Below are 15,631 nucleotides of genomic sequence, written 5' to 3' on the forward strand. Positions count from 1 at the left end.
TCTGTCAAAAAATTTAAACTTTTCAAGTTTTTGGCATTCTGACTTTAATAAATAACCCCCTTAATGTTTAAATGATTTTTAGCAGATTTGAGGTATGATGTTCTAAATCACTGAGAGGTCCCTTTATCTGGAAAATCCATGGTCCCAAGCATGCTGAAATATAGATCTTATACTTCTACCAATCAGCAGCCTACCGCTTGCCATTAGACCATCCTTTGCATTATTCAGAATTTAAATTAAAAAGTAATTGTTAGTGATCTTTTTGTCAGAGACGGGACTGTTTAAAAGTACAGAATGGCTATAAAATGATTTATATATATCTGTCGGGTCATTTGTATCTTTTTAACATCAAAAAGCAGTTCAGTGTAAATATTTGAGCTTTTGGTTGTCTTCCCATTTCATGAAGAATGCATTTTAGTCTGGCCACAGTAATTGTTGCCAGAAGCAGCTGATGATTTGTCAGGTCAGGTTTATAGTGTATAAATACTGGTCAATTTATTGGTTCAAAGAGTAGGTTTTTGTTATTTTGTGCTCTAAACAGGGCAAATTTGAATAATAACCTATAGTTACATTCTACTTCCTGGTCACAACGAGAAAAGTCAAACAAACCAGCAGTCCAATGAGAAGCTGTCTTCTTAAATAAACTCCCTCCCTTCCCAGCTACAGCCTGTTATATTTTTAGATATTTGTAATAACGAATAATATTGAACTCATCTCTAACATTTGTATGGGTGAGCATTTAGGGAATAGTGATCATAACATGGTCTCCTTTGAGATTCTGTTGCAGAAGCAATTCTATAAAGGAGTAACTAAAACACTTAATTTCAGACGTGCAAACTTTGACAGTGTAAGGGCATCTCTGCAACATATTAAGTGGGAAATGCTTTTCACAGGGTTAAACACAGAACAAAAATGGGAAGTCTTTAAAATGCTGCTTAATAAATATACTTGTCAGTATATTCCACTTGTAAGCAAGGAATGTCGTTGCAAAGCAAAATGTTTTTGGTTTAATAGAAGCGTTGGTGTTGAGGTGGGTAAGAAAAGACGTGCTTTCAAGTTAGCTGGGACAGCCGAATCATTTATAAGTTACAAGGAGGCCAATAAATCATGCAAAGAAGCTATAAGGCAAGCTAGAATTCATATAGAAAAGGATATTGCAGCAAGCAGTAAAAAAAATCCAAAATTATTTTTTAAATATGTTAATAGTAAAAAATGAAGCAGAAAGGGGGGGACCCTTACTATCAGAGGGGAGTCAGCTGGTTGATGAAAACAAAATAAAAGCGCAGATTCTGAACTCATATTTTTCATCTGTCTACACAAATGAGGAGCCAGTAAGTGAAGGTTTCGTTCTTAACAGTCCCAATTCTAGTAATACAACTAATGATGCATGGTTCACATATGAAGAAATTCAAAAGAGACTAGAACATGTTAAGATTAACAAAGGTCCTGGGCCAGATGGTATTCATCCCAGGGTTAATAAAGGGTAAGTTACTGGACTTCATAGCAAATCATAATACTATGACTTTGTGCCAGCATGGTTTTATGTGTAATAGATCTTGCAAGACTAACTTAATTTCTTTTTATGAGAAGGTAAGTAGAGACCTCGATTCTGGGATGGCAGTGGATGTGATTTACTTTGCTAAAGCATTTGATACAGTGCCCCACAAAAGGTTACTGGTTAAATTAAGGAATGTTGGCCTGGAACATAATATTTGTACCTGGATAGAGAACTGGCTAAAAGATAAACTGCAAAGAGTGGTGGTAAATGGAACATTTTCTAATTGGACCAGTGTTGTTCGTGGAGTACCACAGGGCTCTGTACTAGGTCCCTTGCTTTTCAACTTTTTTATTAATGACCTGGAGGTGGGCATTGAATTACTGTTTCTATTTTTGCAGATGATACTAAATCGTACAGAACTATAGGTTCCATGCAGGATGCTGCCACTTTGCAGAGTGATTTGTCTAAGTTGGAAAACTGGGCAGCAAACTGGAAAATGAGGTTCAATTTTGATAAATGCAAGGTTATGCACTTTGCCATTTAGTGTATAACTTGCATTCATATTATTTTTGCCAGTGTGTTGGGAGTTTCCTTAAATGAGAAGGATCTAGGGGTTTTTGTAGATAACAAGTTGTCTAATTCTGGGCAGTGTCAATCTGTGGCTACTAAATCAAATAAAGTTCTGTCTTGCATAAAAAAGGGCATTAACTCAAGGGATGAAAACATAATTATGCCTCTTTATAGGTCCCTGGTGAGGCCACATCTGGAGTATGCAGTGCAGTTTTGGACTCCAGCCCTTAAGAGTGATATAAATGAGCTGGAGAGAGTGCAGAGACGTGCAACTAAATTGGTTAGAGGGATGGAAGACTTAAATTATGTGGGTAGACTGTCAAGGTTGGGGTTGTTTTCTCTGGAAAAAAGGCGCTTGCGAGGGGACATGATTACACTTTACAAGTACATTAGAGGACATTATAGACAAATGGCAGGGGACCTTTTTACCCATAAAGTGGATCACCATACCAGAGGCCACCCCTTTAGACTAGAAGAAAAGAACTTTCATTTGAAGCAACGTAGGGGGTTCTTCACAGTCAGGACAGTGAGGTTGTGGAATGCACTGCCGAGTGATGGCTGATTCAGTTAATGCCTTTAAGAATGGCTTGGATGATTTTTTGGACATGATATCAAAGGCTATTGTGATACTAAGGGCTATAGTTAGTATAGGTATGGGTATATAGAATTTATGTGAAAGTAGGGAGTGGTGTGTGTATGGATGCTGGGTTTTCATTTGGAGGGGTTGAACTTGATGGACTTTGTCTTTTTTCAGCCCATTTTAACTATGTAACAATGTAAAGAGAAGCTCATTATACTGAGGCTTTTCAGTGAACCTCTAATTTAGTTTGACATTGTGACCAGGAAGTAAAATGTGATTTTAGCTTCACTCTCAAATTTTGCCCTGTTTAAAGCCAGAAATAACGAAAACAATGCATTTTTACTAATTAAAACAATAAACAAAAAGGTGCACACATCCTATTAATTGAATCTGTGTTGAAAAAGGGGTGTATACTGTCCCTTTAAGATATTCTGTCAGATTTTGGAAGAGGCACAGAAAACTTGCTGTGCTACTTTAAATGACTGTAGTTATCACTTGCTTCTGTAATATTTTATGGTCTTATTTCTTTAAAACACTGCCAACTGTAACTATAATTTTGGCCACTGGGGGTATAATTATTTTTATGGCAGGTTTTATCAAGCTGTAAGGGTTCATTAAATACCTAGTAAGGCTAATCTCCACTGATAGCAGCATTTGCTTTTATTACATTGAGCTTATTTGAGTAATATATAAAGTACTGTGGTTTTAATTTTCATTGTGTTTCCAATTAAATTTACCAAGTTACTACAAGTACAGTAATTACAAAATATAAGAACCACATTGACCGGATTGGCATATGAAAACCTTATTACCCTGACTATAAATTGATGGGAGGCAGTACATAAATTCATAGTAATGGAAGCAGACATCCTGCTGCTCGCAGTGGAGTAACTAGATGCTACTGGGCCCCACAGCAAATTAATTTTAGAGCCCCCAACATTTCCAGAGGTTGTCCTGTTTTACCAACATATATTGAAATTTCTCATTAATTAGTGCCTCATAGGCCCCCTATACCTCCTGGGCCCCCCTGCAGCCGCAGGGTCTGCTTCCTCTGTAGTTACGCCCCTGGCTGCTCGTCACAGCAGACCTCTGAATAACATGTCACCCAGCATGATTCAGATTGACTAAAGGAAACTATAAATGTGGTGATAAACGTTGTGTCATTTGCCCCCATATGAATAAAGGTGATCATTTTGTAGCCTCAGTGGATGGTAAATCCTACAAAATCAGACAATACACATACACAAAGACACCAATGTCTAAAAACATTTCCACTTATGTAATGCAGGGATGTCATTGTATTTCCAAATAAATTTACCAAGTCTGTACAAGTACAGTAATTACAAAATATAAGAACCATTGACAGGATTGGCATATGAGAACCTAATTCCCCAGACTAAATTGATGGGAGGCAGTACATAAATTCATAGTAATGGAAGCAGCCACCCTGCTGCTCGTCACAGCGGACCTCTGAATTGTGCTTTTGAAACAGTGGTGGCAAAGTAGGCCTCATTTATCACAATTTGTCAATTAGCACCTGGGCAGTAACCCATGGCAATGCATGTCCAGGTGCAAATTTGTATCTCTCTTTTACTTACTGAGTAAAACACTTGTTGCAAGTTTCATAAACAGTTTACATTTTTGACAAGTCTTAACTGATCTGTACAATGTCTTGTGTTTTAGAGTCAACAGGCAAGACTAGCCACACTCTACCTTCCATTGTTTGGACTTCTAGTTGAGAATGTGCAGCGGATTAATGTGAAAGATACTTCTCCGTTTCCTGCAGCCCATAATGTGAGTATGGAAGTATAGTATGCAGAATAAATTGCACACCTAAATTACATTTGTGATGTGCAAGGAAAGCAGTTCTTGCATAGATACCGGTAGCTTTATTCTGTTGAAAATACAGATGGTTATATAATGTATATATAAGGTACATATCTAAAGTTGGCATAGCTTTTCCGGAGAGAAGTTAGGCAGTCAAAATATGCCACGAGGCTGTAGGTAAAAAGAAAACCAAAATACACAAATCCATATTTGGATGTGTAGAACACATTCAAACCTTATTTGGCTTGTGTTAAACCAGGAGTGCCCATACTTTACTATTGCGAGGTCTACTTTTAGTGATGTTGTCCCATTATGATCTACATCCATAAAGGCATTTTTAGCATTCTATTCTTTGGAAAATATTACTTAAATATTGAGAAAATGTATACTGCTATATTAAACATACAACTATTTCTTATGTAACCTAAACATAATAAATATCTGGATAAAAAGCATGAAATAGGAGGATGATTTAGACAAGATGTTTGCTTACAGTATATTGAGAGCTACTTCTCACAAGCTAAGGGTTGGGGCAGACGAGCAGATTCGGGGAGATTTAGTCGCCTGGCGACTAATTGCCTCTTCTGCGCGGCGGACTGCCTTCCGTATGCTTGAATGAATAATCGCCTACGGTAATGCACTCGCGGTGCTTCTATTTCCGAAGTCGCCCAAGGGTTGCCTCATGAGGAAACTTCGGGAAACTTTGGAAATCAAAGCGCCACGAGTGCATTAGCGCAGGCGATTCTTCATTCAAACAGACAGAAGGCAGTTCGGGGAGATTGTTGCCACACAGAAGAGGTGATTAGTCGCCAGGCCAGGTGGCCATACACGGGCCGATAAAAGCTGCCGACAGACCGTGTCGGCAGCTTATTGGCCCGTGTATGGGGGCCCCCGACGGGCTTCCCCGATCGAGATCTGGCCGAAAGTCGGCCAGGTCTCGATCGGATGGGTTTAAAAACCCCGTCGGATCGCGGCCGCATCTGTTAGTTGATGCGGTCCCGCGATCCGACCGTCCGTTTGTGAATGCTAGGATCCGATCGTTGGGCCCTAGGGCCCACGATCGGATCTGCCCGATATTGCCCACCTCAAGGTGGGCATATCGGAGGGAGATCCGCTCGTTTGGCGACATCGCCAAACGAGCGGATCTATCCGTGTATGGCCACCTTAAATCTCCCCGAATCTGCTTGTCTGCCCCAACCCTAAAGGTCTAGGGGTAGGTCCCGATCTACCTTTTGGACACTCCTGTGTTAAACATTACTCCTTAAAGGGTTTGGCACTGACAACAAGGAATTAAATGGGACTTTTGTTCCTTTTCTGCATAACTGTTTGTCTTTTTATGATTTAAAGAGTGTGAAAGATGAAACACTTGCAAGTGTGTCTAATGCAAACCCACTGGTGACACCTCAAAAACCAGGCAACACTTTGGATAACAGCCTGCATAAAGATCTCTTTGGTGTTATTTCTGGAACAGGTAAGTTTTGCATATCTGCAAATCCTCTTTAGTCAAGAATCACAAGCAAATCTACACTTAACTCCCCCTAAATTTATGGTCTGTGGACACCTGCTTTCTCTTCTTGTAAATACGACTTTGGTATTCCAAGAGCCAGGTAACATCAGCTGCCTTGTCCACAAACGTGGCTCTGGCCTGCATAATTAAACTGAGTGCATCATTAGCAGATCACAGTTGATGATACTACCAGTGATATTCAGCTCTCTGAAAACACCCTAAACCTTACTTTAGCTGCATGCAGTTTGGGCAGCATTTATCAGGCCTTAAAACTATATAAGCGCTACTAGCACTGCAGTATAGCCATATGTGAATGGCTGCTAGTTATCAGCAGTTATATAGCAGTTGCACAAAATTATGATTTTTATAACATCTGTAGTTAATAGTAATCCAGTGATTTACTATTTTTTCCTTTTTCATTTTTTTTTTTTGTTTAAACCCACAAACCAAATTCAAGCGTGCAACTGCCTGTAGTTTATTAAAGCCTTTTGTTTAGTAATTGTTAAAAACATTTTAAAAAGTAGCATAATTACAGCAGGGTTTTTTTTTTGTTTTTTTTTTTGTTTTTTTTTCAAATAAGCATTCAGTCTTGTTAACATGATATGTGCTATGGTTTGCATTGCTTTTTTCAGTAGTTTTCATGTATATGTTTTTATTCCATTTTTATAATATGAGTATGGTGGTTATGAAAACATTAAACAAACAGAGAAACAAATAATCTTTTGTTTTTTGTCTTCAGGTGCCTTCCTTATCAGATATTGCATTTAGTCTAGACATAAGTGCTTTCTCTTTTATTTTTAAGCATCCCCACATACCTCATCTACTCCAAACATAAACAGTGTGAGAAATGCAGACTCCAGAGGATCCCTCATTAGCACTGACTCAGGAAACAGTCTTCCAGAAAGGAATAGTGACAAGAGCAGTTCTTTAGACAAGGTACAGCTTTATTGTAATATATGGTATGGAGATGTAAGCCAGTAATGATGTGAAGTACAGTTCCAGTGTGTTAATCTATTATCACTTGTGCAGCTGAGCACAGCTGAATTCTTGGTAATTATGGGCTCTGAGATCTTTATCAGGTGCTATGGCTTTTGCTGACTCAAGGGGCAGACTTGAGGGCTGGATCCCTTGAACCATTGTCCTTAGGCTATTATGCATCCTATTATATGTATTTTGTGTCTCCTAATGCTGCTTTAGCCTGTGTTTGTTCAGGACATTAGAGCCCAAGCTTATGTGCAGGGTTTTAAGCATTGCAATTTGTGTGCCTTTTTGTACCTAACACTTGCATTTGAAATTAAATACAATTTTATTCACAAAAGCATTCATCTAATGAGCTATTCCATTTCTATTCCATTTCACTATACATTATCTAATTTTAGTCTACTGCTGCCTCTTTCCAACATAATTTCCCTATCTCCAGCCTGCTATCTGTAGAAAACTCTAGCAGTAAAAATCTGTTTAATTGCAGTAGGTAACTGCTTTGAGGCCCATTAACACTGTTGCTAGTTCACTTGCCCCCAAACTATAAAGTGGTGGTTCACCTTTAAAGCAGACAAATAGGATAAATAAAAAAAACAACTAATTTTGTAGGCAATTATGAGTAATATATGATGTTGCTTTTACATGGTGCTAAAAATTAACATTACCTTTAACGTCCCTGCTAGAAGCACAGTAGGAAGGGGACAGCCAGTCACAGCCTTGCAGTCACACAAGCAAAGACATGCTTCAGTTCCCTATCAGGTCATCCTGGTTGCTGATTGGTTCCTGTCTTACAGTGCAGAAAGCTGTGTGCCACTGGCTAACCTGCACAGCCTGGGAATTGCAGAAATATTCAATTAATCAGCCTGAAACTTTTTTTAAGCATAATTCTTCTATATCTAAATGAGTAGAACGCACTGGAACGTTCTTATTTTTTACACAAAATGTCGCCTTTAAGTATGTTATATAATGTCTACTTGTAAGCAACTTTTCAATTGACCTTCATTTTTTCTTTATAGTTTTTTACTTATTTGCTGCCTTCTTCTGACACTTTCCAACTTTCAAGTGGGGTCACTGACCCCACCTAAAAAATAGATATTCTATAAGGATACAACTTTATTGTTATTGCTACTTCTTATTACTCATCTTTCTTTCCAGGCCCTATCCTATTCATATTCCAGTCTCTCATTTAAATCCGTACCTGATTCTTAGGGTAATTTAAGCCCTAGCAACTAGCTGAAATTGCAAACTGGAGAGCTGATGAATAAAAAGCTAAATCACTCAAAAACCACAAAAAAATAAAATAAAATGAAGACCAATTGCAAATTGTCTGAGAACATCACTCTCTACACCATACTAAAATTAGTTTAAAGAAAAACATCCCCTTAAAGTTGTAGCACTTCTGTCTTGCAGTGCTGGTTACTAGTAGATTTAGCTAAACACACAGAATCAATCACACAGATTTTACTTCGTGGTCTACAGGAATAAAAATGTCGGTAGATGGTTTTGTGTATATGATCTAGTAAATGTTATAAATGTATAAAAACAGTGACAAATCCAATACGGACTGTAAAATTATAAGTAGAGTTTTGCTATGTGCTAAGGATTAAGCTAATGATCAGTTTTTATCTGTAATATAAGGGCATGTGCAGAACTCTAACATTTCCTCCTCATACTCAACATGCCTTCGGTGTGCAGAAAGACAGACTTATCCGGAGGCATTCTGCACATGCCATGCGATCAACTGGAGAGGAAGAAGAAAGCATATTATCTACTAAGAGAAATCGTTTTACTGTGGATTTCTCCCTTCTGACAGTGCCACTGCTTTCAGAAAATATTGTGAATGTTTCTTCTCAGATTCAAGAAGTATATTTCAGTTTTTTGTCTTGTTTAGTTTGCAGTAGCTTGGCCATTTCATTTTGTTCTGCTTTTGATTTTTGCCACATGGAGTCATCACTTCTTTATAATATTGCCTCTGTTTAAAAGGACATTTGGCTGAAAAGATGCTTCTTTGTTGGAATAAAAGAAACAGAATTTAAATTACAACAAGAATGTATAAAGTATAAGCAAAACTTGTCTCTCCACAGTCTCCCCTGTACCTGTTTAGGCTAATAGTGCTTCAGTCTTGCACTTGCTCTGCTCCATTTCCAGGGCATGTGTAGATTTGCTACACTATGAGCAACAGCCTTTTATTATCCGACCTTTATTTGATGCTCTGTGGCAAAACAGATGCCTGACTCTGTGTGTGTTTGCTGTAATGCAACAGTGTCCAACTTGTGTGACTTTCTAGTAGTTGGACTACAGTTTCCACGACAGCCAAGGAGAACTTCATGTTTGACATTCTTGCAGTCGTTTTTGATGCAGTTATTGATCACCACAAAAATTCCTCATTCTTTAGGGTCAGGACATCTTGTTGGTTTGAGGTAGCTGGCATCCCTTTCCTTATAGTAACCCATACAAACGACTGCATTACTATAGGTTTTATAAATCACAGAAAGTATTTTTGAGTTTTTATGAGTGTGTTTGCCTTGACGGTTTCCTGTTTGGGTAATGCAGTGAACTAGATTTCTTCAGCCTTTCTTCATTTCTTTATATGTGTAAATCATAATTTTTTTCTTTGTCTATAAGCAGCATGGTGGCTCTTTAGGAAACTCCTTAGTACGCTGTGACAAGCTGGAGCAATCCGAAATTAAAAGCTTATTGATGTCGTTTCTTCATATCCTGAAAAGCATGTCAGATGGTATGTATATTTCTCTAGATATGTAATATGCTATTAAATAATATAATATTAAATAGTATAGTTATATTGACCATCTAGAATTATTTTAATCGAATAACGGCAACCTAAATACATTTTCTTTCTATAATGGAGAAGGAAAAGGCTTCGTGAACTTGTTAGATACCCCCACAAATGTTAGGTACCCCCAAGTGATTATATTGACTTATCTGAAACCCCGGGCCGGTGCTCTTATCAGCAGAAAACTGCATTGGCCCAGGGTTATACCCGTGAGCACCACGGATCGATTCTCTTCCGTTTCCTGCTTTCTTCGCATGGCTGGGCATGCGCAATAGAACGAAAAGCCAAACTTTAACTAAAAAGTCGGCTATTTCATTCAACTGTGCATGCGTTTGCCCCGGGAAATTTGAAGAAAGAAGAACCCTGGAAGAGGATTGTTCCGTGGTGCTCACTGGTATAACCCCGGGCCAGTGCAGTTATATGCTGATAGGAGAACCAGCCCAGGGTTTCAGGTCAGTGACTACAATTACATGGGGGTGCCTAACATTTGGCACCCCCAAGTGCACAAAGCCTTTCCTTCTCCTTTATGCAAGTGTTTTATGGGAACAAAAGATTACCTCCGTCTGTTTGTATTTGTAGTTATTATAGCTGCTATAAGGTGCCATAGAAAGTCAGTATTGTGGGGGCTGTTTGGGCCTCTGTGCGGGCTGATTGGGCCTCTGTGTACCTGAAATGCCAGGGCCTATTTTAATTCTCAGTCCAGACCTGAAGTCATTCATCTATATCAGTGGTTCGCAAGGATCCTGTCAAGGAGTGGTCTGTGCAGTGAAGTTACCGTAAAGTAAAGGATATTACGTTTTTTTTCTAACAGGCATAACAGGTTAATGTGTTAATAAAGTAAACTGGTTCCCAGTTCTTGGGTTAAAAAAAACAGTAATGTCAGAATAGCTTTGGAATGAATAACTATTTCTTATTTATGTCGTAATAAGTGTCATATAAATGAATCTTAATAAATTGGCATAATATTTATATACTTTGCCCATGTTACATCTTTTACCTTGAGCCACCATGTATTTTTTAATTGTCAGTTCAGTTTAAACTGTAATAGGAAATAAAAAGCTCTATTTATTGGCTAATGTAATCTCAAATGTATGTGTGCCATTGGCTTGTGTGTAAGCAAAGTGTAAAGTATAAGCACATTTTCTATTTGGGATTATCCAGTGGCACATACTAGTAGAAGAGTAAATTTTTATGAAAATACTTTACATGAAACCGTGTTTTACAGAGGCTGGTCCATGCAATGTATTTTTTATAGAGACCTGAAATAGTCACAGTGTATAGTTTTCCTGTAAGTGCTGTTCAGGTGTCGGTTGATATGGCATGGAAAGATATTTACCAAAGGTGCACATCTTTAAGTTACAGTAGACACATGATCTATATTATCTTAAAAGGCATGACTTGGGTGTTTCTTTTGCATTTAAATAAAAAAAAATATTAATTCTTTTATCAGATGCATTATTTACTTATTGGAACAAAGCGTCTACATCAGAACTGATGGATTTTTTCACAATCTCTGAGTATGTATTATTTCTCAGTTTTTATAGGTTTTATTTGCAAATTAATGTGTCCCAATTTATAGAAAGAAAACATTCTATATTTACAACAAATTTACACAGGGTGTTTTGGTTCAGTTAAAGATGCAATAAAAGCCAAGATTTGTTTTAAGCTTTAGCAAAATCCTACCACTTTTTGCTGCTACTGATTAAATCCAATCCCATAAAATCGTGGGACTTTAAAGCCTTGGACAAACAGAATTATTTTTCTAAAATTTTAATATGCAAATTTGGGTTTGACTTTTGTTTAATATTTTGTGGTGGATTCGGCCAAAATTATTGTTTTAGATGCATTGTATTAGATTTGATGTGGTGCAATCTAGCAGTTTATAGGTCATCACATTTTATACCTTTGTTTGCATTTTACTCTAGCAAGTTTAATGGATTCTTGCTTTTTCACAGAGTATGTTTGCATCAGTTCCAGTACATGGGGAAGAGATACATAGCCAGGTATAGTGTAATATAAACTGCTTTGATGGGTTTTATTCCAGCATACTTTTAAAAACAATAACTTTATAATGAGGTTTAAGAATATTACGTTATTATAAACCTAATCTATTTTTTAACTTTGGGTGATATGTTTTTTTTTTTTTATAAAGAAATGCTCACTTACTAACTAAGGGAAAACTGTCCCAAGTGAACAATAAAAGCAAACCTCTGATTGACTGCTATGGGTTACTGCACTGGTAAATCGTTCACTGGGGCTAATAAATTAACCCCTATTTTTGTTTTTTTGCTTATTCTATTTTTAGCACCTAAAGCAAATACAGCGTCCACAGGGGCCTAGTAAACATATTTAGGCATATGCCATGGTATAGTCAGTCAAAAGGTCTTTTTTCTGCCAATTGCTACTTTTCTTTCCCTTGAATGTATAAGGTGCTGTCTATAGGACTGCAAACTGTAATTCCAGAGGTACACAACCCTATTGGCTTTTGTATAAAGTACTTTTTTAAGCCATGCAAGATGGAGGCAGGCTTAAAGGGATACTGTCATGGAAAACATGTTTTTTTCATAACGCATCAGTTAATAGTGCTACTCCAGCAGACTTCTGCACTGAAATCCATTTCTCAAAAGAGCAAACAGATTTTTTTATATTCAATTTTGAAATCTGACATGGGGCTAGATATTTTGTCAATTTCCCAGCTGCCCCTGGCAGGGGCGGAACTACAGAGGAAGCAGACCCTGTGGCTGCAGGGGGGCCCAGGAGGTACAGGGGGCCCCATGAGGCTCTCATTGATGAGCAATTTGAACATATATTGGTAAAACAGGACAAACACTGGATATGTTGGGGGCCCTAAAATTAATTTGCTGTGGGGCCCAGCAACATCTAGTTACACCACTGGCCCCTGGTCATGTGACTTGTGCCTGCACTTTAGGAGAGAAATGCTTTCTGGCAGGCTGCTGTTTTTCCTTCTCAATGTAACTGAATGTGTCTCAGTGGGACATGGGTTTTTACTATTGAGTGTTGTTCTTAGATCTACCAGGCAGCTGTTATCTTGTGTTAGGGAGCTGCTATCTGGTTACCTTCCCATTGTTCTTTTGTTTGGCTACTGGGGGGGGGGGGATCACTCCAACTTGCAGTACAGCAGTAAAGAGTGATTGAAGTTTATCAGAGCACAAATCACATGACTTAGGGCAGCTGGGAAATTGACAATATGTCTAGCCCCATGTCAGATTTCAAAATTGAATATAAAAAAACCTGTTTGCTCTTTTGAGAAATGGATTTCAGTGCAGAATTCTGCTGGAGCAGCACTATTAACTGATTCATTTTGGGAAAAAAAATTTTTTCCCATGATAGTATCCCTTTAAGGTTCATCATTATTTCTATTCATTCCCCACCAGCTATTTTTTGCACTGTCCAGCACAATCCAAAGCAATTTTCTATGGAAATGTCTCAACACCGGTCCTAAGGTTTAGGGCACCCAAGGCAAGCACACACCTGACATGCCCCCACCCCCTTCCCCCATGCACAAACCTCATCTTTGCACTTGTGTGCAAATTGAGCAGCCCCCTCCAGTGCACCTGTGTGTCCACATGTGCACTGTAGGGCATTGTGTCCTGTAAATAGTGACTGGCTGAAACTAGGAAAAGGAAGGCAGAGCGGTACATGCCCCATGTCTCTGCTACCACCATGGTGCCCTAGGCACATACCTCTTCAGCCTTTTCCTAGTTCTGGCCCTCAGAATGCTGCACAGGTCAAGAGGGTGTGTTCTATAACCCATGGGCCAAACAGACAGATTACATACAAGGGACTATACACAGAATAGCTCCCTTTCTATTGTTCTGATAATTCTGGCAAACACTCCAAATGGTTGTTCTTAATCTGACAGTTGTTGCAGTGCAAGCAAAATTGTTCAGTTTTATGTACAAACAAGCAATGTTTCAAGTGCTAATATAGAATAAGTGAAAGATGTGAGAAAAAGGCTTCATGAACTTTTTGTTAATTTTTAAAGTTAACTAAACATTTTTAAAAACCTTGACTGCAAGTACTACTTTTTTATATGGACAGTAACTATAAGTGTTCTGTATTTGTTATTCTGCAACACAAATCTACAGGTCATCTATATATTCTTTTTGTGTATAATTTTAACCATATTGTTAAAATATTCTGCATATTGAAGAATTTTCCATTAGAACCCTAAGACATGCAAAGTCAGTATTTTATAACATAATGTGATTTGGACAAGTGCATTAAACTATAGCAGTTTTTTTCATAAATTTGATGTGGTCCGAAAAACAAGTAAGCAGATTTGTTGCTATGGGTTATATATTGGAACCAACCTAAATTGCCCAATATTGCTTTTAAAACTTTAAGGGCAGATTTCTAACTGCTGCTCTGAATTTATCTACTTGATGCAGGGGACTACAAATACAAAGTCAGACATGTATTGATTTCCATGATGATTTTTTTTGGGGGACTGCAGAATAGGCCTGCATACCATAGTTATATCAATAATATAATAATAAATATGTCAATTATACCATCTTTCACCACTGTGGCAGCCTGACTTGGTTTACAGTATGTATTATGTATTTTATTACCGCTGATAACGTTGTTTTTTTATGTTTAGGAACAAACCCAGTAGTAGTGGTTTTCCAATGACGTCACTGTAGTTGGAAAATTATTAGGCAAAAATATTTACATAAATATATTCTCAGTCCTTGATGGAAGTGAAGGGGATAATGTGTAAAGTGCTATAACATGTCATATTGACACAAGATGTTCATTTTTCACAATAAGCTAAATATCCTATATTTCACGTAATGAAATTAACACATTTACTGTGTATTAGTGCATGATTTTAATACAAAAGATTTAATACAGATTATTTTGAGATCAATTTGCATTTTTTGTATTTTTAGCATGAGATATTGTATGGAATGCATGTACAAGTTTGCCACATGTAATAACAGAACACGGGAATAATGAGTGAGGATGTGTGTGTCCTGCACTGGTCCTCCCTTTTCAGCACTGGTGGTGGTACACACTAGGAAGCCAGCTTTAACTGATTGCTAACACAGGTCACTTTTTCTGTTTTCCTCACTTAATTGCTGGCAAGTATAACAAAGTCTATGGCTCTTCTCCCTTCCTGCTTGGGTAAGATTATGCTGCTGCTAACATGCTAGCCTGCCTTACTTTATTGCATGTTTTTGTTTATTACCAAAGATACTTTCATGGTTTGCACCAGAATTTACATTGAAAGCTTATAATAAACCTCTTGAAAAGCAGAAAAAACACATTTCCCCATCAACTTACTGGAATGTACATTAAAGCATTGCTCTTTAGATGGACTGAAGCGCAAAAAATATACAAGGGAAATATACTCAAAAAATACATTTTAACAGGTTTGATCTCTAAAGCACACTATTTCGAAATTGTGCATTTTCAGTGTTAGCATATTTTATTTTACCTCTTAAGCTAATGTGTGTGCAAGTGTGTGTGTGTGTATAAAACTGTTGTAAAATATGAGAATATATTATAAGTCACAGACAAGTCATATGACCACGATGAACTCAGGGGTGACTTCTGATATTCTGATATTTTACAGGTGATAGATTTTTCTTTTTTTTAATGATGCACAAGTTTTAGTAATGTTTAATCTTGTGACACATCACTATGCACTGATTACATTTTTGGGAAAATTTAGTTTTAGGGTTACATTACATGGATCAGTTGTTCACTTTTAAATTTACTTTTAGAATGATGTAGAGAGTCTTATTCTGAGACAATTTGCAATTGGTTTTCATTTTTTTTATTATTTTGGGTATTTTGAGTTATTTAGCTTTTTATTCAGCTGCTCTCCAGTTTCCAAATTACCCT

General features: G+C 37.5%; 1 protein-coding gene across 22 annotated transcripts in view; it reads left to right on the forward strand.

Annotated features, from left to right (window-relative positions):
- dock9.L (dedicator of cytokinesis 9 L homeolog) overlaps window positions 1-15,631 on the forward strand; it is a 153,531-nt gene that overhangs the window by 109,145 nt on the left and 28,755 nt on the right. For 12 of the 22 annotated variants that reach the window (NM_001112887.2, XM_041580779.1, XM_041580769.1 and 9 more), the window contains exons 32-37: window positions 4,332-4,442; window positions 5,823-5,946; window positions 6,785-6,918; window positions 9,592-9,700; window positions 11,208-11,274; window positions 11,713-11,760. In NM_001112887.2, coding sequence (NP_001106358.2) covers window positions 4,332-4,442; window positions 5,823-5,946; window positions 6,785-6,918; window positions 9,592-9,700; window positions 11,208-11,274; window positions 11,713-11,760 — 593 coding nt within the window. Of the gene's footprint in view, window positions 1-4,331; window positions 4,443-5,822; window positions 5,947-6,784; window positions 6,919-9,588; window positions 9,701-11,207; window positions 11,275-11,712; window positions 11,761-14,673; window positions 14,908-15,631 lie in introns of those variants that run through there. The other 10 variants (XM_041580775.1, XM_041580762.1, XM_041580768.1 and 7 more) reach the window with 2 other exon arrangements.

Source organism: Xenopus laevis, chromosome 2L, assembly GCF_017654675.1.
Source record: "Xenopus laevis strain J_2021 chromosome 2L, Xenopus_laevis_v10.1, whole genome shotgun sequence".
Taxonomy (NCBI): Eukaryota; Metazoa; Chordata; class Amphibia; order Anura; family Pipidae; genus Xenopus; species Xenopus laevis.